This window comes from Oryctolagus cuniculus, chromosome 6, assembly GCF_964237555.1.
Source record: "Oryctolagus cuniculus chromosome 6, mOryCun1.1, whole genome shotgun sequence".
Lineage (NCBI taxonomy): Eukaryota > Metazoa > Chordata > Mammalia > Lagomorpha > Leporidae > Oryctolagus > Oryctolagus cuniculus.
This window is the reverse complement of record NC_091437.1, coordinates 9,351,155-9,375,176: the sequence shown is the minus strand read 5'-3', so window position 1 is coordinate 9,375,176 and position 24,022 is coordinate 9,351,155. Positions and strand designations below refer to the sequence as shown.

The 24,022-nt window shown below is 43.1% G+C and overlaps 1 protein-coding gene across 1 annotated transcript in view; it reads right to left on the bottom strand.

The window, feature by feature from the left end:
* The window catches only part of HSD17B4 (hydroxysteroid 17-beta dehydrogenase 4), a 91,777-nt gene that overhangs the window by 55,968 nt on the left and 11,787 nt on the right, over window positions 1–24,022 (bottom strand). The window contains exons 3-9 of the mRNA XM_008254935.4: window positions 19,586–19,693; window positions 16,909–16,968; window positions 15,667–15,688; window positions 15,514–15,560; window positions 13,877–13,961; window positions 12,199–12,386; window positions 4,099–4,190 (exon numbers count right to left, since the gene is read on the bottom strand). Of these exons, the coding sequence (XP_008253157.2) occupies window positions 4,099–4,190; window positions 12,199–12,386; window positions 13,877–13,961; window positions 15,514–15,560; window positions 15,667–15,688; window positions 16,909–16,968; window positions 19,586–19,693 (602 nt within the window). The remainder of the gene's footprint in view (window positions 1–4,098; window positions 4,191–12,198; window positions 12,387–13,876; window positions 13,962–15,513; window positions 15,561–15,666; window positions 15,689–16,908; window positions 16,969–19,585; window positions 19,694–24,022) is intronic.

Below are 24,022 nucleotides of genomic sequence, written 5' to 3'. Positions count from 1 at the left end.
GCACAACTTTTGGATTACAGTGGTTCTTCCCCCCATACTTACCTTCCCACCCCTCAAACTGCCCCACCTCCTACTTCCTCTCCCACCCCATTCTTCATTAAGATTCATTTTTAATTATCGTTATATACAAAAGATCAACTCTATACTAAGTAAAGAGTTCAACAGTTTGCACCCACACAGATACACAAAGTAGAAAGTACTGTTTGAAGACTAGTTTTACCATTAATTCTCATAGTACAACACATTAAGGACAGAGGTCCTACATGGGGAGCAAGTACACAGTGACTCCTGTTGTTGATTTAACAACTGACACTCTTATTTATGACGTCAGTGATCACCCGAGACTCTTATCATGAGCTGCCAAGGCTATGGAAGCCTCTTAAGTCCACAAACTCTGACATTAGTTAGACAAGGCCATAATCCAAGTTCAAGTTCTCTCCTCCCTTCAGAGATAGGTACCTCCTTCTTTGATGATAAGCCCACACCTTTTAGGATGCATCCAGTTAGCCTTGGCATTGTTGGTTTACATAAACCCAAGCAGTTCTGATGACCAGCAACAGAGCCATCAGCTTTCCCCACATCTGAGAGAAACAAATGTATGAGCTGAGCCACACACTCTGCCCCGCCCCCTCGACGTCCAAGAGAGCTTAAGAATCAAGCACCATTTGTTTCCAAGGCTCAAGATGGGACACGACACACATATCATGTTACATTTTACCTATCATGCAAGCACAGTATTTCTCACTAAAAAATGTTCACAATACAGTACAAAGAAAGAAAAAGAAACATATAAAACTCCATCACCAGCACAGTCCTAATTGTGTGTCTGGGTGCATAAATAAAACGCCTATTTAAAAAAAAAAAAAGACTATTTGTGTAATATGTCTATCTTCTAAGATACTGGAAGGAAATACGTAAAAATATTAATAGTAGTTCTCTCTGGACAATGCCAACATGGGTGATTTTATTTTTCTCTTTATATTCCTATGAACTTAAAATTTTCAAAAACAACATATAATATTTTGTCTACAGAATTAATAATATAATTATAGATGATTAATAGTTTAAAAAGTTTGAATTCTAGATGGCTTGCTCATATTGAATTTTCCTACTCTGTAAAATTACAGTTGTGAAGTTCTCTCCATCTCTAAAATTTCACAACTCACTTTCAAAAGGTTTCATCAAAAGGGTGGAAGCACTTCTGCTAAATGTATGGAGACTTTTTTCTTTAACTTACTCGTCTGCCTTTTATTCAAACAAAACAGGCCAAGGTGGCATTCATTTCAGACTGAGCCACATTCACTAGCTGTCAAGTAGTATTTCACATGTCAGTATTTTGCATATAACAGGTTCATTACTATCACAGAGTCAGATGGGGAGAGGGGGTTCTAATATACAACAGTTCAGGCTAGATGAGGCCAAACTTAAATTTAAAAAATGTATACATACACATACACACATACAGGCTTCAAAAGGTCTAAAAGAACTTTCACCCTTGGAGTAAACAATGGATCTCAGGCATTTCAGGCACAGAAAGCCAAGACACTCTGGCAAAAAATGATCTACATGAAGATCTCTGTGAGTGAGACCACAGTGGAAAGCAGGGGCCATCAAAGAAGGAGGTACTTTGGCCGGCGCTGCGGCTCAATAGGCTAATCCTCCGCCTAGCGGCGCCGGCACACCAGGTTCTAGTCCCGGTCGGAACACCGGATTCTGTCCCGGTTGCCCCTCTTCCAGGCCAGCCCTCTGCTGTGGCCAGGGAGTGCAGTGGAGGATGGCCCAAGTGCTTGGGCCCTGCACCCCATGGGAGACCAGGAGAAGCACCTGGCTCCTGGCTTCGGATCAGCGCGGTGTGCTGGCTGCAGCGCACTGGCTGCGGCGGCCATTGGAGGGTGAACCAACAGCAAAGGAAGACCTTTCTCTCTGTCTCTCTCTCTCACTGTCCACTCTGCCTGTAAAAAAAAAAAAAGAAGAAGAAGAAGAAGAAGGAGGAGGAGGAGGAGGTACTTTTCTCTGAAGGGAGGAGAGAATTTCCACTTTACTTATGGCCCTGTCTAAATACGGACAGAGTGTGTGGACTCAAGACTTCCATAGCCTTGGCAGCTCATGTCAAGAGTCAGGTGATCACTGTGGCACAGCGCATTCACGCCCTAGACTGAAGCACCAGATCCTATATGGGCACCAGTAAGAGCCCTGGCTACTCCACTTCCAATCCAGCTCTCTGCTATGGCCTGGGAAATCAGTAGAAGATGGCCCAAGGCCTTGGGCCCCTGCACCTGCATGTGAGACCCAAAGGAAGCTCCTGGCTCCTGGCTTCAGGTCGGCACAGCTCTGGGCACTGTGGCCTATTGGGGAGTGAACCATCGGGTGGAAGACCTCTCTCTCTCTCTCTCTCTCTCTCTCTCTCTGCCTCTCCTCTCTCTGTGTAACCCTTCCAAATAAATAAATAAATCTTTAAAAAAAAATAAGAGTTTAACTGTTAAATCAACAGGAGTCACTGTGCACTTACTCCCCCTGTTGGACCTGTGTCCTTAATGAGTTCTACTATGAGAATTAACTGTAAAACTTGTGTTCAAACAGTACTTTATACTTCGTGTGTGTGTGTGAGTACAGATTGTGGAAGTCTTTACTTAGTATGGAGTTGGTCTTCTGTATATAAAGTTAATTAAAAATGAATCTTAATGAAGAATGGGATGGTAGAGGGAGCAGGAGGTGGGATGGGAGTGGGGGTGGGAGAGCGGGTATGGGGGGGGAAGAACCACTATATTCCTAAAGCTATACCTATGAAATTTGTATTCATTAAATAAAAGCTTTCTTAAAAAAAAAAAAAAGAAAGAAATGATTTAGAGCCTAAATACTGTTTAATTGAACAAATGAAAAGATTGATTTTGACTGATTTTTTTCAGATAGAACAATTTAGCTTGATTAAAGATAACTGATGAGAGAAAATTTAAAAAAAAAAATCGATCTCGGGGCCAGTAATGTGGCATAGCCGGTGAAGACGCCACCTGTGAGGCTGGCATCCTATATGGGTGCCAGTTTGAGTCCCAGCTGCAACACGTTCAATCCAGCCCCCTGGTAACAGCCTGGAAAGGCAGTGGAAGATGGCCCAAGTGCTTGGGCCCGTCGCCCACAACGGAGACCAGGAAGAAGTTTTTGGCTCTTGGCTTTGAGCTGGCACAATCCTAGTCATTGTGGCCATCTGGGGCGTGAACCCATGAATGGAAGATCTCTCTCTCTCATTGTCTCTCCCTCCTGCTTACTCTCTTACTCTCTAATGCTGCCTTTTTCAAATAAACAAATAATCTCACTGGATGGTGGAACTGTGTGGTTTTTATTTTCCAACATCTAAACTTTGCATAGGGAAAAACAGAAAAATTTACTTTTAAAATTAAAACAAACAGTAAGTTAGATTTATCGATCTATCACACATGGGCTGAATTCCTGTTATAATCAGTCATAGTGAGGGGGTGACTGCTACACACTTGGCCACGCACCCCAGGAAAACAAAACTCAGGGTTACTTTATTTACTAATGCAGCAACCCAGCAGTTGTCACAGTAAGAACTCACATCTGGCCCAGATGACTTGAAAGCCCCAGCTCTGTCCTTCTACCGCCCTTCACTTCCTAAGACGGGGCTGTAAAAACTTCACAGGGTACACGGAATTAAAAGACAAGCTTATCTGGGTGCAAAAAAGTAATGGAAATCCATGCACAGTTATTCATAATACATATTTTTCCATGAATTTTTTTACTTTCTATATGTGACTACATCAAGCCAGCCACATTTATTTGATAAGAATTTTTTATTTGATTATTTATTTGATAAGAATTATTTGATAAGAATTTATTTGATAAGAATGTTAGAAAACTAAGGAAAAATAAAATTTAAAAAGCTGCTGCTACATTTTCAAAAAGGACACTAGTCAACACTTATTCCTCAGTGACATACACAGAGTATCAAAATATAAGTCATGTCAACTGCTGAGTCCATTTACAAATATAAGTAACTGGAAAATAAATACTAATTTTAAAATCAGTCTTTATATTTAATGATACAAATACTGCTTCAGAAGAAAACAGGAAGCTGTAGAATACCTCAAACAAGCTGCCGTTCTCCTCACAGCTCTCATGGCAAAGCCAAAGGACCAGGGGAGCCACATACTCGGGCTTCAGGGCTTCAACAAGGTCTGGAAGGAAGGCAAAAAGAAAAGGGAAGAACATACACACATTTAATCAATCACTTTACATTCTGAAAATTTTTTACACAGGTAGTTCACCGAATTCTTAACTGTAAGAATAGCGTTAGATATGTATGACTACTCTAACATTTCCACCCCAGTGAAGGAATCCGGAAGCATTCCCAGGCTCTGACACTGTTGGCACGGAGGTGGACACTGCAGTGCAGCGGGCTGAGCTGCCCGCACCCCAGCTAAGAGTGCCAGCACCAGTCCTGGCTACTCCAATTCTGATCCAGCTTCCTGCCCATGCACTGGAAAAGCGGCAGATGACGGCCCAAGTACCTGGGCACCTGTCACCCGTGAGAGAGAGCAGGCTAGAGTTTCCGGCTCCTGGCTTTGGAATGGCCAACACCCAGCTGTTGGCAGCCATTTGGGAAGTGAACCAGCAGATGGAAGAACTCTCTCCATCTCTGTCTCTACCTTTCTGTCATCCTTCTTTTCAAACAAATAAATAAATCTTTAAAAGTAAATGCAATCATAGGCATCAGACATCCTTTGCCAAGGTGGGTATCATACTATTCAGGAGAAGAACAGCTGCCTGGGCAAAGACTGGTGAGCAAAACCATTCAAGAGGAAAGACTGAACTACCACTCAACCCCAGGGCTATCACACGCTCCCAGCTACTTAACAACACGGGCTTGACAATCCTGAAGGCAGACAATGACTGACAGACCTTGCAACTCTCACTGATGAATAACAAGTTTAAGAACAAGTGCCAGAACTAGTTATTCATTGCGTACTTTCTGTAAGCAGCTTAGAACACACAAAGAAAGAAGACATGGTTTTAGTGCTGGACCTACATGCAGGCAACTCAGGAACCTGAGCACGTAAGTCACCTCCCCTGGGCCCCTGCTGTCTTCCTCATCAGGACACTGGTAATTAAAATGCTCTCCATGTCTATTCTATCAAGTTGTTCCAGGGCTCAGATGACATACAATTATAGCTTACAATACCTCAAATACCTTATAATCCTACCTAAAGCATCAAGCATATGCAAAAATTTAATTGTAAAATGACAAAATATAATTTTATATTCTGAAGCTAAAGTAATAAAGATGCCTTTACAGTCCCTGGAAATTAAACAGCAGCTTCAAAAACTTCTCACTTTATAGCTCCTACAAGCTCTCAGGTATGCAAGCAATCCAAAGGCACACTGTTCCTTCTCCATTAAAAACATGAGGAGAGCCGGCGCCGCGGCTCAACAGGCTAATCCTCCACATTGCGGCGCCAGCACACCGGGTTCTAGTCCTGGTCGGGATGCCGGATTCTGTCCCGGTTGCCCCTCTTCCAGTCCAGCTCTCTGCTGTGGCCCGGGAGTGCAGTGGAGGATGGCCCAAGTGCTTGGGCCCTGCACCCCGTGGGAGACCAGGAGAAGCACCTGGCTCCTGGCTTCGGATCAGTGTGGTGTGCCAGCCGTAGCGGTCATTTGGGGGGTGAACCAATGGAAAAGGAAGACCTTTCTCTCTGTCTCTCTCTCTCACTGTCCACTCTGCCTGTCAAAAAATAAAAATACAAAAATACAAAAAAAAACATGAGGAGAAACAAATGGTAGACTCCAAATTACACAACAAAACAAATCCTTAACCTATATGCCATTCACCTCAATATATAACATTCTTCTCACTTCCCATAACACTTGGCAAAAGTGAAAGTAAAAGGATATTTATATTCAAGTATTTGAGATGACCAACATCATAATAAGTGCAAAATAAATACATCTACAAAATCCAGCTGAGCATCATTTATCTCAGGAGAGGCTGAAGAACAAAAGCCACATATAAAAATGCTTCATATATTACCACGAATTTTATAAGCAAATGTTCTTTCTTTCCAGTTCATTCTCAAATTCCTATGTTATCCAGCACCTATTAAATTCAGTTTTATAAACAAATAAATAAAAAGGCTCAAGAGGATACATAAAGATAAATAAAATGTCTGAGAAGTCCCAGAGCCAGTAGGACATAAAGCTACATGAAATCAAAATTAGAACTTTGATTCATTCAATGAAGTTCTTCCACAATATCCAATGTTAGGAGAGCTAGCATTAGAGTAAGCGAAGTACCCTGAGCAACAAAATGGCTACCAGAAATGAGATTCTTTAAAAACACTGCTGAGATAAAACAGATAGTCCCTAAGAAAAAGTGATAAAAAAGAGTACTTAGGGGCCAGCACCGTGGCATAGCCTGTAAAGCCACAGCCTGCAGCGCCAGCATCCCATACAGGCGCTGGTTTGTGTCCTGGCTGCTCCACTTCCGATCCACCTCTCTGCTATGGCCTGGGAAAGCAGTAGAAGATGGTCCAAGTCCTTGGACCCCTGCACCTGTGTGGGAGACCCGGAGGAGGCTCCTGGCTCCTGGCTTCGGATCGGCACAGCTCTGGCCGTTGCAGCCATCTGGGGAGTGAACCAGCGGATGGAAGACCTCTCTCTCTTTGCATCTCCTTCTCTCTCTGTGCAACTCTTTCAAGTAAATAAATAAATCTTTAAAAAAAAAAAAAGAGTACTTAGCATCACACTGCAGGGAGTGCAGTGTTGTCTCAAGAACAGAGCCTAAAATTCTGTTGCACGAAACTCAACTTTCATGGAAGACTGGAGTAGACCAAGATTGGTTATGACTCCAGATTATCAGCAGTAGCACAGATAAATCATCTCTGAAAACATCACCAATTAAAACACAGAATGAAATGAACACAGATTAAAATCAGGTAAAGGGCTCTTGATTAAAAGTCCCCAAGCACATAGGAAGGAAAGCCAGTGTGAATAAAATTCAAAAGAAACAACAAACTACAATGGAACAGCTCTCTTGAAATTTTAAAAATATGGAAAAGCTAGCTATTGATTAAGAAAGAATACAATCACAATGGCAAGCCAACAACAAGGAACTGTAAGGGGCAGGCAGGTAGGCAGAGTACATTTGGCAAAGTAGGAAGGGAAGAGGTGCTGAAAGCAAAAAATCAGTGTTAAATTAAATACAGACAGACACAGCTGAACGGTGCTTTAGTGAAATGGAAGATGTATTTGATGAAGTTACCCAGAACGCACACAGGAGACAAGGACACAGGAATACAGAAGCAAAGTCAAGAGAACAGAAGGCAGAATTAAGTTTAAGATGCAGCTAACTGACACTGAGGAAGAAAGAAGGGAATGGCGCAGTAACACTTCATGATGAATGGTAAAAAACTAGAAAACTTACAAAATTACAAACACAAACCCTGAGTCCACACATCAAAAAACCACGATGTGAGCCACTCACACTGGAAACATACTCCAAAGAAAATCAATGAAAGAAGAAAACACACACACACATACACACACACACACACACACACACACAAAAGAAATAATAAAGCACCAGAGAGGACAAAGTGCCTTCAAAGAAATGACAATTCAACAAAGACACCAGGTGAGAGTCGAATGGTTTCAACCGAGCGTTGAGAAAAATAACTGTCACCTTGGAACTGTGGTCATGGCATTCGAGAACCAAGGCAGGGGCCAACGCAGCAGGTTAACGCCCTGGCCTGAAGCACTGGCATCCCATACGGCCGCCGGTTTGAGTCCCGGCTGCTCCACTTCAGATCCAGCTCTCTGCTATGGCCTGGGAAAGCAGCAGGGGAGGGCCAAAGTCCTTGGGCCCCTGCACTGGATGAAGAAGCTCCTGGCTCCTGGCTTCCGATCGGTGTGGCCCCGGCCATTGCGGCCATGTGGAGAGTGAACCAGCGGATGGAAGACCTCTCTCTCTTTTTCTCTGCCTCTCTCTTTCTGTGTAACTCTGACTTTCAAATAAATAAATAAATCTTTAAAAAAAATAAAAGAACCAAGGTGAAATATATACATTTCTATACATTTCAAGATAAATAAAAGAGAATATATAAGGACTGGTACTAAGGAATTTTGAGGAGTGAAAACTGTGTAATCACTGCTGGATGTTAACTTGGTTTAACTAAATTGAAAATAATTTAGCATTATCTTAAGCCTACTATTTCATGCTGTGTGACTCAGCAATTTAATTTTTTTTTTTTTAATTTAACAGGCAGGGTTAGAGAGAGGCAGAGGCAGATAGACAGGAAGAGAGGTCTTCCATCCACTGGTTCACTCCCAAGATGGCTGCAATGGCAGGAGCTAGACTGATATGAAGCCGGAAGCCAGGAGCTTCTTCTGGCTCTCCAACATGGGTGCAGGGGCCAAAGGACTTGGGCCCTCCCCTGCTGCTTTTCTAGGCCATAGCAGAGCGCTGGATCGGAAGTGGAGCAGCAAGGACTCAAACTGGCACACATATGGGATGCCGGCACTGCAGGAACCAGTTTTACCCGCTATGCCACAGTGCCAGCTCCAGCAGTTTTACTTCTAAGCACACATTCTAGAAAAAACCCTGTTCCCGTGACCCAGGACACATTACCAGAAAGGCAACACTGGGGGCAGGCATTTGGTGTGGCCGTCCAGATGCTGCTTGGAATGCCCACACCCCATAAAGGAGCGCTTGAGTTCCAGCCCCAGCTCTGCTCGCCATTCCAGCTTCCTGCTAACGCACATCCTGAGGGAAAGGAAGTACTGCTCAAGCATGGTGCTCCCTCTCCATCACTACCACAGCTCCAGGAAAACGATCCGTTCCAGGCCCCTGGCTTTGGCCTGGTTCAGCCCCAGCTGTTGTGGGCATCTGGGGAGTGAACCAGTGGGTTTAAGATCAGTCGTGTCTAGAATAGAATGGTAACACTTTTCAGAAAAGTAAGCTAAAAACAAATCCAGACATTCATTAGCAAGGATTAAGTAAATTCACAAACAGGCTATTTTACGGCAGTGAAAATGAATTATGGCAACACAGTAGACATGAGATTGCATAGGAAAAAAAAAAAGCAATTCCCCAAACAAAAACACAGTACATAACAATGCTATGAGGATTAAAAAATAACAGAACCAGCACTATAAGCATAAAACTTCATATTAAAAGTCTATTTATCTCATTTCCTACAACACATTATATAACGTTCAGCTTTCCACAAAGAAACACAAGGCATGCTAAAAGACATGCTAAAAGGTTAGAGAGACAAAGGAACCCTCAGAACCAGATCCAAACATGGCAGAAATCTGCCAATCAGCAGACAGAGAACCTGAATAACTACGATGGAAAAACTGGACCACACATAAGAACAGAATGGGCACTCTGAGAAGAGAGACGGAAAGAGAAAGAATCAAAAACCAACACTAGAAATCAAAACCGCAATAAGAAACATGATCAAAGACAGTCTGAAGACACGTTGAAAGCAAAATCCCTGAACTGAAATGCAGGGAGGAAAATGAACAGAGTGTCCAGGACCTGTGGGCTATAATAAACGACCTAACAGGTGTACAATGGGAATTCCAGAGAAGAAAAGCAGAAGCAATATCTAAAGTGATGATGGCTGAGAGTTATCCAAAATTAACAAGACCACAGATGTAGGAAACTCAGAGGTCACCAAGCAATCATCTCCACCTATGTGTGCCATATCCAAGGTGCAGAAAAAGCTGCGACAAGGAGACAATCTCGGGAGAAGCGGAGGGATAAAAACCTCAGCTACAGAGGAGCAAGCACAGGAGCTGCACCAGACTCCACTTCAGAGCCGCGTAACAGAGGACAGGGAAGCGAACCCATCTCTGCAAAGGGTCAGGGAGAAAAGCCACCGCCCTAGAATTCTGTACCCAGTGATTTTATCCTTCTAAAGCAAAGGCCATGAAGAGAACAGGAAGGCAAGCCACAGGCTGGGCGAAAAGTACTTGCAAAACAAGCACCTGATAAAAGACTAGCTTAAGAAATACACAAAGAACTCTAGACAATAAAAAAAAACCAGCCAAAAACAGCCCCAAGATCTAAAGAGACATTTTTGCCAAAGATAAAAGGCAAACAAACATGGGGAAATGCTTAATACCACATCATTCGGGAACTGCAAACTAAAGCAACCAAGAGGTATCACTACACACCGACCAGAATGACGCCCAAACATTGACGACAAATGCAGCCAAAGCCGAGGCGCAACAGGAATCCGCGTGCTTCGCTCAAGGGAATGCAAAATGGTGCAGCCAACTTTGGAAGAGTCTGGCAGTTTCTTAGAAAGCTACACCAAGTCTTAGCACACCATCCAGCAACCCCTTCTCAAACGAGTTGAAAACCTAATGTTCACACGAAAGCCTGCACATGAACGTCTACAGTAGCTTCATTCAGAACTGCCCAAAACTGGAAGCTATCAAGATTCTCCTCAATAAACAAACTGTGGCACATCCATACCATAGGACTTCCTGAACACCACAAGAAACCGCTCCAACCTCCCCAGGCACTCCAGAGGAACAGGGGAGAGAAACAAGTGAGACCCAGAGGATAATGAAGCTCTCCACAAACAGAAATTTCTGTGCATTTGTGAAAGGCCACACAACTGCACAATACAAATGTGAATCCAAGCATGAACTACAAACTTCGGCTAACAAGAATGGATCAACACCAGTTCATCAGTCTAAGAAATACACCGCCAACGCCGCGGCTCACTAGGCTAATCCTCCGCCTAGCGGCGCCGGCACACCAGGTTCTAGTCCCGGTCGGGGCACCGGATTCTGTCCCGGTTGCCCCTCTTCCAGGCCAGCTCTCTGCTGTGGCCAGGGAGTGCAGTGGAGGATGGCCCAGGTGCTTGGGCCCTGCACCCATGGGAGACCAGGAAAAGTACCTGGCTCCTGCCATCGGATCAGTGCGGTGCGCCGGCCGCAGCGCGCCGGCCGCGGCGGCCATTGGAGGGTGAACCAATGGCAAAGGAAGACCTTTCTCTCTGTCTCTCTCTCTCACTGTCCACTCTGCCTGTCAAAAAAAAAAAAGAAATACACCAAACCCCAGCAAGATGTTAAGAACAGCGGAAACTGGCCGGCGCCGTGTCTCACTAGGCTAATCCTCCGCCTTGCAGCGCCGGCACACCGGGTTCTAGTCCCAGTCGGGGCGCCGGATTCTGTCCCGGTTGCCCCTCTTCCAGGCCAGCCCTCTGCTGTGGCCCAGGAGGGCAGTGGAGGATGGCCCAAGTGCTTGGGCCCTGCACCCCATGGGAGACCAGGAGAAGCACCTGGCTCCTGCCTTCGGATCAGCGCAATGCGCCAGCCGCAGCGGCCATTGGAGGGTGAACCAACGGCAAAGGAAGACCTTTGTCTCTGTCTCTCTCACTGTCCTCCACTCTGCCTGTCAAAAAAAAAAAAAAAAAAAAAAAGAACAGCGGAAACTGAGTGGAGGGTGGCGGTGTATGGGAACTCTGCATTATCTGCCCAGTTTTTCTGTACATCTAACTACTCTACAGAGTCTATTTTCAAAATGGTAATTTTTTTTTTTGGACAGGCAGAGTTAGACAGTGAGAGGGAGAGAGACAGACAGAAAGGTCTTCCTTCCATTGGTTAACCCCCAAAATGGCCACTACAGCCGGTGCGCTGCGCCGTTCCAAAACTAGGAGCCAGGTGCTTCTCCTGGTCTCCCATGCGGATGCAGGGCCCAAGCACTTGGGCCATCCTCCACTGCCTTCCCGGGCCACAGCAGAGAGCTGGACTGGAAGAGGAGCAACCAGGACAGAATCCGGCGCCCCAACTGGGACTAGAACCCGGTATGCTGGTGCCACAGGCAGAGGTTTAGCTAAGTGAGCCGTGGCGCTGGCCAAAATGGTAATCATTATAAACAATAATACTGTTATTATTCTATACTTTCAAATGTGTGTGTGTGTGCGCGCGTGTGCATGTTTGTATGTAGACGAAAAAACAAGAGCTTACTTCAGTGTGGTAAAATGGGTCTTTTTCTCATTTGTGCTTTTTGTAATTTACCACAATAACACAGGTTACACAGAATGTTCTTGAAGTAACAAACCAAATAATTTCTTTTCTTTGTACGTACTCAGAAAACCCACTGCTTTTGCAAAGGCCACCCCCTGCAGCCACGTGGGTCACCGCGTAGAAACGCGTACGCTTGCCTACCTTCAGGCATGACCGTCTGGGTCATCCGCGATCCGGCGTTCGGGGCGATCGTGTTACAGTGAATGTTGCTCTTCCTGCCTTCGATGGCAAGCGTATTTGCCAGGCCCAGAGTGCCCAGCTTGGCAGCGCTGTAATTTGCCTGGCCAAAGTTGCCGTAAATTCCTGAGGCGGATGAAGTCATAATGATCCTGAAATGAAAATCAGTCTCTCGAGGTCAACTTTCCCACTCTCTGACAACGCTGCAACTCTCGCCCCAGTCCGCAGTATGAGATCCTCAAAATCAACTCTGGGTACTGTCACTAGCTTCTCATGGTCATGATGAATATAAAAGTAATCTCTGCAAATTCAACAAGATTCAACGGTTTTGAAAAGAATCTTCCATCAGAACCAAATGAATTTAAGTATAATAAGGTATATTCATTATCTATCAACAACAGCAACATTTAAAGACACAAAACGAACCAGCAATATGTAAGTTGAACTTTCTGCATGAAACATGAGAGCAGGCGTTCCCAGCTCTTCACGCTTCGCCCTTCCACCCCACTCTGTCTGAATCATACTGAGTGACTCATCAAAACAATGCCAGCTCAGCCTGACCCAACCTCGCTCACTCGACTCAGACCAAGGAAAATAAATCATCTCACTTATTCTCAAGAAGTGCCGGAGTGAGGACAAGCTCTAAATCTCTACTGAGAACAGCAGCACAAACAATGTGATTCTAGAGCGGGTATGTGAACCCTCAATTAACAGGGATGACCGGCACCCCCATGCAACAGACCGCATGGAGTAAGTGCCCTAGCACAGCCACACCTGAGTTACTGACAGGAGCACTCGCGAGAAGCCCTACAGCTCTGTGGCTGTTGACAAAGACTAACTCCTGCCTGGCCATTACCAACCAGCAAGAAACAGCCACTCCCAACTGATCACTAGACACACAAAAGGACATTTTGGTTACAGAATCACCCACAGCTGAATCCTCAGTGGCTGCACGACCTTCTTTTTTTATTTTTTTTATTTTTATTTTTTATTTTTTTATTTATTTTTTTTTTTTATTTTTTTTTATTTTTTGACAGGCAGAGTAGACAGTGAGAGAGAGAGAGACAGAGAGAGAAAGGTCTTCCCTTGCCGTTGGTTCACCCTCCAATGGCCGCCGCGGCCAGCGCACTGCGGCCGGCACACCGCGCTGATCCGATGGCAGGAGCCAGGAGCCAGGTGCTTTTCCTGGTCTCCCATGGGGTGCAGGGCCCAAGCACCTGGGCCATCCTCCACTGCACTCCCTGGCCACAGCAGAGGGCTGGCCTGGAAGAGGGGCAACCGGGACAGAATCCGGCGCCCCAACCGGGACTAGAACCCGGTGTGCCGGCGCCGCTAGGCGGAGGATTAGCCTAGTGAGCCGCGGCGCCGGCCATGCACGACCTTCTAAATGCTAGAGAACAGCAGGAAATCATTAAGAATGAAAAGTAGGGGATGAGAAGAAATACAAGGCTACTGAGCTCATCTGTGACTAAATGGCACCAACTTACTGAAAAGCACACATACCAAAACAACATTTTAAAAGCCTGTAAATATCTCATGTTCTCCTCAATGCAAGCAATCCCTCCCTCACTTTGTACAACCCCTCGCTGCAGCGAGCACACACACCATCCTCCACAGCGCCCGACGCAACATGCAACCGCACCTTCCGTAGCGCTGCTTCTTCATGTGGTCCCACGCGGCCCGAGTCACCTGGAAGGAGCCCCGCAGATGAACTCGATGGATTATATCTGAAGCGAGAAGTGAGCCTTAATACACGTCTTGTCAAAAGTTACACGTGTCTAAAAATCAACTTAACCCATGCTTTCCTAATATAAACATGCTCATTTCATACCCAGCATTCAAAATCGCCGATTGTCTCATTCCTTTCTGAGTAACTATTTTCGCTTTTGTTACAATTAGGCGTTACCAGTCAACAGTTCATATCCATACTTAACACAAGTTTCCCTGTAATTTATAAAATTATGGTGATCCTTATTTACATCTCAGTACAATACCATGTCTGATTTATGCTTATTTTACATAAAAACTTGGTACCAACAATATCCAAGAATGTCACATATATAATTGGCACTCAAATCTAACATCAGCCAAAGCATAATCATAAGTGACACCGCTCGTCACCAACAAATATTTATAAAATACTCCATTCCTATTTTTACTAAGGTTTGCAAATGAGTTTGGGAGGTAGAAGAGCACCTGCTTTCAGGGTTTCAATACAGACCACGAGGGAACCCTGTTCAGACAGACATCTCAGGATCTATTTTTATTTAACTGTCAAGGTTTTTATTGTTGTTCTAACCATTCTTACTTATTTCTGTTTCACTCTGGAGTTCTAACAAATATTTTTATGTTTATCATAGAAGAAGAAAGTAGCAATGAAAACAAACACTGAAAACAGAACAGGGCACTCAGGAGTGGTTGACTCAGCAGGACAAAGTCAAGAAAGAAACCCCCCGGTCCCACCACAGCTCCAGGAAATAGCGACACAGGCCGCCTTTGCCAGCATCTTTCCTTGCTTCTTTATTTATTCAAGTCATTACAAACGAAGTGGAAACTAAGAGCTCTCCTTCGTCTGATTCTAAGTCACAAAGATGCTTCGCTTCTTCCACAAGAACTTCTGAAGGCGCTCCCCAGAGGCACAACTACAAACAGTGATGCCAGCGTCGCACCTCTGGTGCCAGGCCGGCCAGTGCCACGGGCACCTCCGTGCACTTGTTTTAATTCTGACGGTCAATGAGTGTAAAGAGAAAAAAGAGCAAATAAAAAAAATTTAACAGTGATGTGTTCACTTTCCAAACTCAGTCTCTATGATGTGCCAGGGGAAGAGGGACTCTTGTCCTCCTTACTAGAAGCTAGGTTTTGTCCAGCGTGTTCTCAGATCTCCATCATCTTTACTGCCCTGCACTGCCTTCCACTTCCTGCTTTTGCTCTGAACAAAGAGCCGCACAGCCGGGGAAGCAAGCGAAAGGCTCGGAGAAGGAAGTGAACACTGCTGGGCAGTGCCAGCATTTATTTATTTCTCCTGAATGGAAACAAACAAAATCCTTGTAGAGACAGACTGCCGAACGATTAATTTTGTTTTTAATTATCGAATGCCAGAAAAAAAGGTTACTTCCAAGTATTCATTGTTTTCCGTACACAGCTTATTCACCTCTTATAGTAGCAGCAGCACAAGTAGGATAGTAAGGTAACTTTTCCTCAAATGTATAAACATATCAAATATTTAAAAAGGCTAAATGGATAAGTCTGTTCTACAGAGACTCGTTAAAAATAACTTACCCCAGTCTTCATCACTTATCCTAGCAAAGGAACGGTCTCTCAGAATTCTGAAAAATTGATATTATATGGGGTTACAAAGGGATGGAAGCTACATAATTGAAAAGACAGCTGCATGCACATTACTTTAATAAAAAGGAATAAAGAAAAACTCACCCAGCATTGTTGACCACAACATCTACAACACAAGAAGACACACGTCACAAAGATCAAAGCAAGTACATTAATCTGCATTTGCTTAAAACTCACCATTCTTTAAAAACCGGTCCCTGCTCTCCATAGAAAACTAAATGTCAGAGGTAGGGAGGCCTGTCAAAACCAAACCAAGTATCTACAGCAGGAAAACCCAGCTCACAAATGCACAAGTACTGCATTCCGCCAGCACCTTCCTCTCTCGCTAAGTGCTCCCACCTCCACCTTCCACCAGAAGACGGGCCGCTGCACAGCTCTCAGCTTCTGAAGACTGGAAATAGAAGCCATCCTTTACCTTAACCCAATATTCATTTGGAAAGCTGCATGGTGAAAGTACTTTCCCAAAGGTTTGCCATTTAAAATCCCAAAAAGAAACATTAAAGTTAGAAACTAATAGTCTACCTTGACACATTCGAAACTAATGCCCTATCCTGATACTTGGATATCACAAAAATTCTTATTGTTTAAGGTTCAGTCACCATCTTGTGGCTACTTCCACCCTGTGACTTCACAGCCTCATGGACTCTACCCCTCTACCAGACAGTATGTGAAGCTGGCTCTGATGAAGCCAACCAAACAAAATCAGAAAAACAAAACTACTCAACCAGACAAGAAAAGGAGGGTGCACATTCAACTCACCAAAAATCATGTGTTTCAGATTGTATGCATGCTGAGCTATCTGCAAAAATCTTTACCTCTAGTAACTCCACAACCTTGTACGAAGAGTGTACAAAACTAAACTGGGAAAGTCAGAAGATGAGACAGACAAGGACTCTGCAATGTATCTGAAATGCTTCTTGAAAAGGAAGATGTTTTACTGTATGCAATTCATCTTAATTAACTTGCATGATGGTGGATCATCTAATGCAGGTTGCTACAATTATCCAAAAGAATACACAGGGCTTTCTACTGCCTAAATACTAATTTTATCTCATACACATCTCTGAGGCTCAGCTGAATTACCGTAAAAAGGGCACTGGCAAATATGGGTGAGCTTTTTAAAGAACTTGGAGTGCACAAAGCAATAAAAAAACAAGCTCAACACACAAATCCACAAAACTCTAACCCTAAGTCCTTTAGGGAATAAGACAGGATAAGCAAAATAATGAATCAATTTACAAAACAAATCTAAAAGTCCTTTATCCAGCGACATTTGCTGGACAAAAGTGAAGCAGGTGTTCTGTTCGGACCATAAAGAAACATCACCTATTCTTCCAAAAGCGTCCAGGGCGGCCTTCACAAGCTTCTCCCCTTCCTCCACGGAATCTGGGGAGGGAAGAGTACGACACCAGGTCAGTCCTCCTCAACACCACTTCCTCATACAGAAAGTGTGAGGAAAAAGGGAATCAAACAGCAAGTTTATTTTGGTGTAAAAAATGTTTAAGATCTTTGCACACTTTTTCTCAATATGCATTTTCCATTTTACTGTTCACGCAATAAAATTCATTTCCAGGAAAAATACATTCACATAACAGGCATATAACTAATCAAAATACAAATAATCTAATGTTACAAAACATTTAAATCCATTCCCAACTTGACTCTCACTGGGATTAAACATGACAATAGGTCTGATCTGATTTCATCATCATTTAAAAAAAATCATCTATTATTTTTCACTTTATGTTTCTGTGTGGGAGCAAACTGTTGAAATACTTACTTAAGGTATACTAAGCTGATCTTCTGTATATTAAGATAATCGAAAATGAATCTTGATGTGAATGGAAGGGGAGAGGGAGTGGGAAAGGGGAGGGTTGTGGGTGGGAGGGACGGTATGGGGGGGGAAGCCATTGTAACACATGAGTCGTACTTTGGAAATTTATATTCATTAAATAAAAGATAAAAAAAAAAAAAACATTTAAATCCTAGGCAATTCTTAGCATATAAAGAAAAGAGGGGAAAGGAAGAGGGGAGGGAAAAAGTACTTGACAAACACTATGGAAAAAAGCATTGCCCAATACGACTTTCTCTATAGACAGACAGAAACGTCTTATTTCTGTACCATACACACAACAGCCACCAACTAACCACATGTGGCCTTTGAATGTTTAAAATATGGCTAAGTATGACAGACAAACTGAATATTTAATTTCACATAATTTATGTTTATTTTTAAATAACAACACGGGCACCTCCCCTCAAGGATGCAAATGAGAATTTGGGACAAAGGGAGGTATTCCTTTAAAGAGAAAAAGCATGTTCAAGGCAGAATAGGTACATACGGTGAGGCATGACTACTGTTTCGGCACCACTAACCACAAAAAGTAAAGTTCCACAAAATCTCATGGCTCTGTTATCAGCAGCTGGTCAGGCTGTGCAAAGGCCTCCACGCCCACAGCCTGTGGCGCTGGCTTCCAACGTGGGCGAGTCCCAGCTGCCCCTCTTCCAATCCAGCTCTCTGCTATAGCCCGGGAAAGCAGTAGAAAATGCCCCAGGCTGGTGCTGTGGCCCAGTGGGTTAATCCTCCGCCTGCAGTGCCAGCATCCCATATGAGGGCCAGTTCTAGTCCCAGCTGTTCCACTTCTGATCCAGCTCTCTGCTATGGCCTGGGAAAGCAGAAGATGGCCCAAGCACTTGGACCCCTGCACCCACGTGTGAGACCCAGAAGTAGTTCCTGCCTTCAGACCAGCTCAGCTCCGGCCATTGGGGTTGTTTGGGGAGAGAACCAGCAGATGAAAGACCTTTCTAGTTCTATCTCCCTCTCACTGTCTGTAACTCTACCTCTCAAATAAATAAATAAAATCTTTAAAAAAAAAAACACTGGGGTGGGGGAAGCCTGGAATTTTCATCTGTCAAACAGGCTTTTCAAATTCCAGAGATTTCTAAGTTGAAAACATTTTTGTTAGATTTCCAAAGTCTAACTGAAAGTTCCTAAAATGTCTCATTATTCCATCGAACACTCAACCCATATCTTATTTCCTGTCCTCTGAAGTTTCAAAATGAAATCAACCTATTTTATTCCTGGTCCATAAAACAACCTAGTTTGCGGCTCACTAGGCTAATCCTCCACCTACGACGCCAGCACCCTGGGTTCTAGTCCCGGTCAGGGTGCCAGATTCTGTCCCGGTTGCTCCTCCTCCAGTCCAGCTCTCCGCTGTGGCCGGGGAGTGCAGTGGAGGATGGCCCAAGTCCTTGGGCCCTGCACCTGCATGGGAGACCAGGAAAAGCACCTGGCTCCTGGCTTCGGATCAGTGTGGTGCGCCGGCCACAGCGGCCATTGGGGGGTGAACCAATGGCAAAGGAAGACCTTTCTCTCTGTCTCTCTCTCACTGTCCACTCTGCCTGTCAAAAAAAAAAAAACAAACAAACAAACAAAAACACCTAGTTTGCAAAAAAAGAATTAAACAAACACTCATTTTACTATTATGATCAGCACTTCAAACGGAAAGGTAGTGGTTGCTGTTTTCTTCCTGTGGTTTTATTTAATGCCTCTGAGCCTTAAGTTTTTACAAAGAAAACAAAGTTACATACAGCAGGGAACCACTTGTGCAGGATGGAATACGGAGCCTGAGTACCGAAGCGGACATCTCACTTCTTACACTTACTTGACTCTTAAATGTAAGATTAAGACTCCTCTAAATTTAACACCATTAGTTAAAAGCTCTTTTAACTAAAGCAAGTGTTTTAAGAGAAAGAGTATATTCATATCTACTATAGTTACATCATGTGCTCATTAATAAACAGGAACAAAAATGGTTAGGATCTTATGAAACAATCTATATCAATGGTTTAAAATACGTAACCAAAGATCTCTAGCCGGCTTACATAAAATCTAATTTCGAAATTATGCTGGAACAATGAGATATCTGCTCAAAGATTACTAGCACGAGCAACTGCATTAGTTGAAAGAGAGTAAATAGCATTGTTCTCTCAAATACCGTACCATAGTTGGCCACTGCTTTTCCACCTCTCCTCCTTATTTCTTCAACAACTCTGTCAGCAGCTTGAGAGCCTTTACCAACTCCCTTGAAGTCTCCACCTAAATCATTCACTGCAATGCAAAATTAAGCAAACAACAATTAATTTTTTCCCTCGAAACACAAGTTAGAAGCATAATTCTACTTAGTAGAGTGTGTCTTCAATCGACTCGGCTTCTTCCTGCCCTTTTCCCATCTCACTAAATACACAGATTATAGATTTTTTGAAAACACACATTTGTTTTTCAATATGGATTTAAACAAACAGCAAAAATGCTTAAATGCAAGTTCACATCACAGAATTTTAAACTTTTCAATGCGTTTTTTCTTTTCCGAAGAAAAAGAACATGATTCAACTCATTTTTTAGCAAGAAGAAAAAAAAGTGAAAACCCCTTTAGGATTACATATACAGAAGTATGGTATAGACATTTCTCAAAAAGTCAAACGCAAAAACTACCACGCTATCCAGAAACTCCACTTTTCACTATTTATCCAAAAGAATTGAAATCAGAAGGAAGAAGAACTGAAATTCTCTTCAAACAACAAAACACAGTAGCACACCAATGCTCGCTGAAACACCCACCCTCCGATGAACAGATACAGAAATCGTGGTGTAAACAGCAATGGAGCACTAGCCAAGTTAAAAAGGAAACCCTCCCACACAGGACAAGGTGTGTGAGCCTGAAGATGCTACGTGAGACGCATCAGTCCCCAAAGGACAAGCGCCGCAAGGTTCCACTCACATGAGATATCCAGACAGTCACGCTCGGAATCAGAGACGTACGGGGCTTGCCAGGGGCTGGGGAGAGGCTGGAAGTGGGCCTACACTTCAACTCTGCACAACAAACCACCCTAGAGATCTGGTGCACAGACCTGTGCCCCTGAGGGCACCGCAGTGTCTCTAACAGCTTGTTAGGATGGCAGATCTCACACTGAGCGTTCTTAGCACAAAAAAACGAACAGTACAGATTAAAGACATACCGTGACATGTATTCTGCTTGTCAACAAAACTTTTTGTTACAGGAACAGTGATTTAAAAAAAAAAAAAAAAAAGCATGATTTTAAACTAATAGGCAGAGAAGCATACTTTCATATTTTCATAGGACATACTGTGTCACACTCTACAATTAAAGAAATAAAAACTACTCATTTAACATTTAAACAGCTCAAAAGCTACCTACGAAGCTAGTATATGTCTAGTCACTAAGTTATACCAGGATTCCATCTTCATATGCTTAACTGACCACATTTACAACAACTCGCCTTATCCAATTACAGCCACAAACATTAACTGATGATTCACTATTTGCAAGAACATCTACAGAGAAACACACAAATGCACAAGAATGACACTTGTCCCCAAAGAGTTTATCATCTACTGAAAGCTATGTGATAATACTTTAACTTAACCACTTTGTGCTGAAATACACAGGTCCTATTAGCACCAAGTATATATGAAGGCCCACAAAATTAAATAAGGAAAAGTAACAAAGTTAATTAACACAATAATTTAAGGCAAAACCAACAAAGTAAGTTGTAGAGACTAATAAAAAGATACACCGATCAATACCAAGTAACTGGGAAAAGAAAGAATTTAGGAAAAACACTCAGGACAATCAATTTACACAGTGAAATAATCATTTTTGTAGCATTACTATCACAGATTTTGAAGACTATCAAAAGACTACTAATTAATAAGTTTAATGTCTTTTAATATTGCTGATCATCGAAACTGGAAAAATATAGGATTTTCTTTAGAACAGTCCCTTTTTAAAAAAAAATTTTATTTCAGAACAGTTTTACATTTATAAAACTGTTGTGAAACAGTACAGAAAGTGCCCATGTCCCTAACCCGAGCTTCCCTGGTTATTAACAGCTTGGATTAGTATATGCCACGAAGAACCACACCCCATCCCCCTGCCTTTTTTTTAAGCCAGACTCCCCGTCTCCCTCCCCTCTCTCGGCCTCTAGCAATCAACATCCAAGAACAATCCCTTTTCCGGACTGCAGAAGACTGACAGTGGACCCAGCGGCTAAGGAGCAGAGGGATGGCACTGACACAAAACCAAAGCCACCTCACCAGCTGGGGCAAACGTATTTTCACTTCACTTCTTTGTTTTTAAGGAAATGACTTTTTCATAATGTGACCTAGGATTTTTTTCTTGATAATATTATCAGTCTTACTACAAACAAAAAATGCTACAAAGACACAAGATAATGAAAACAGGCTTACATTCTCCCACAGAGATGCAACAAAGGGATTAGATTCTCAAAAGCTGAATTCCTACCAATTGTTCACTTCCATAAGATTATTCAAATGACAGGAAACAGCCAGTTTTTTTAAATCAGTGTTTTCAGACAGGCACCTAATAGTTTTTATGACTCTTTTTTAAGTACATACAGAGAAGTTCAAAAGCAAATTGGCAAATACTTTTTAAGGACATGTTCCATTGTGCAATGAAACACTACCCCCAAGTGGACATTTTGTGAAATGCAACCAGAGGTAAACCCTGAAGTCTGGAAAAACAAATGAGACAAAGGCAACTTAATCAAAACAGACTGACTGAAAACTGTCTCTCCACTAGAGAGCACTAGATGAACACTGACCCAGGAGTCATCCCACTACCACCAGAGCAAAACTACAGGAATTACAGTCTTAACTAGAAAAGCACTGGTTACATACTTGGATATCAACAGTATCAAGGAGATTTTTGCACCTGTATACGTTTACTTTATCCCAAAAAGAATGTAAGAATTTCCACTAAGAAAAAAAATTTTCTTGGGGAAGGCATATAGGAAAAGATAAAGCAGCAACCCTACTCAAACAGCTTTAAAAAGTTAAGGATAGAGTCTTTCAACTGAAACCATCAAAATATCCAAGGTGTTGTACCTGTGTAAATTAACCATAAAAAATCCAGCACATAACCCTGAAAATTTTTTTAAGACACAAATCTTTTTCCCATTTCTCTCATTTAAAATACATTAGAGGGGGCATCTGGCTAAGTGGCTGGCACTGGTGAGGACACTCCCATTCTTTTCGGAGTACCTGAGTTAGAATTCTGACTCCGGCTCCCGGTTCCAGATTCCTGCTAACATGGACCCTCGGAGTTCTTGTGTTCCCATCACCCACAAAGGAGACCTGGAGTGAGTTCCCAGATCCCAGCTTAAGGCCATTGTGGGCACTTGGGAAGTGAACAAACAGATGGTAACTTTCTCTCTGTCTCTCCCTCTCTCGTCCTTCCTCCATCTCTCAAATAAATTAAAATTTAAAATAAAAAAAAAGCCAATTACTTAGTCTTTTAAATACCGCAGAAAGGTTTTCCCTTAAAATCCATCCTCAGGGGGCGATACACTGGCATAGCAGGTAAAGCCACAGCCTGCAGCACCAGCATCCCAAATGGGCACCAGTCCGAGTCCCCAGCTCTCTGCTAACGTGTCTGGGAAAGCAACAGAAGGTGGCCCCAAGTCCTTCAGCCCCTGCACCCCACATGGGAGACCTGGAAGAAGCTCTTGGCTCCTGGCTTTGGAACAGCCCAGCTCCAGCCATTACAGCCATTTGGGAAGTAAACCAGCACATGGAAGATTCTCTCTCTGCCCCTCTGCCTCTGCTTTTCTCTGACTCTTTCAAATAAATAAATCTTTTAAAAAAAAAAATCCATCCCCAAAACTCCGCCAAATAATACCTATACTGAGAATGTAGGGATCCAGAGAATTCTAAAACATTAGAACTATTCTGCAAGTAGGAAAACTATGTCTAAACACAAAATGCCAGACTCTGTAAACAAAAAGCACCGAGAAGCCTGAACGTGGCCCCGTGTAGTTGAGAATGCCTGTCTCCTGACTAGAGGGAGACCACATCTACCTGACCCAGATGGAACCAGAGCTAAGACACACCTGCAACAGAAAGGCGTGGACTTCCAGAGCCACATGCTGGCAAACAGAACTGAACCTCCAGAGGCACAAACATCAACACAGCAAGCTGCCAGGACACCTCCACGACAACACAACTCCTTAGCAACAGATCCCAAGGAAAAGGATACTGAATAAGAGCACCATAAAAAAATCCAAAGAATGATTCTTAAAAAATTAGTGAGGTACAAGAGAATGCAGAGAATTCATTGAACTTAGCAAAACAATTCACAATATGCAAAATAAATTCAGCAAAAGGATAGAGATCAGGAAAAAGAACCAATCAGAAATCTTAAAGCAGAAGATCTCGGAAAGACAAATACCAAACACTTCTAAGGGCCTCAACATAACAGAGCAAGCAGAAGAATTTCTGAACTTGAAGACACGTCTTCTGAAATATCCCAGAACAAGAAACGACAAACAAAAAAGATGAAGAAATCCTCCAAGCCTTAGGAGACACCATTAAATTAAAAAGTACGCAGATTGTGCAAGT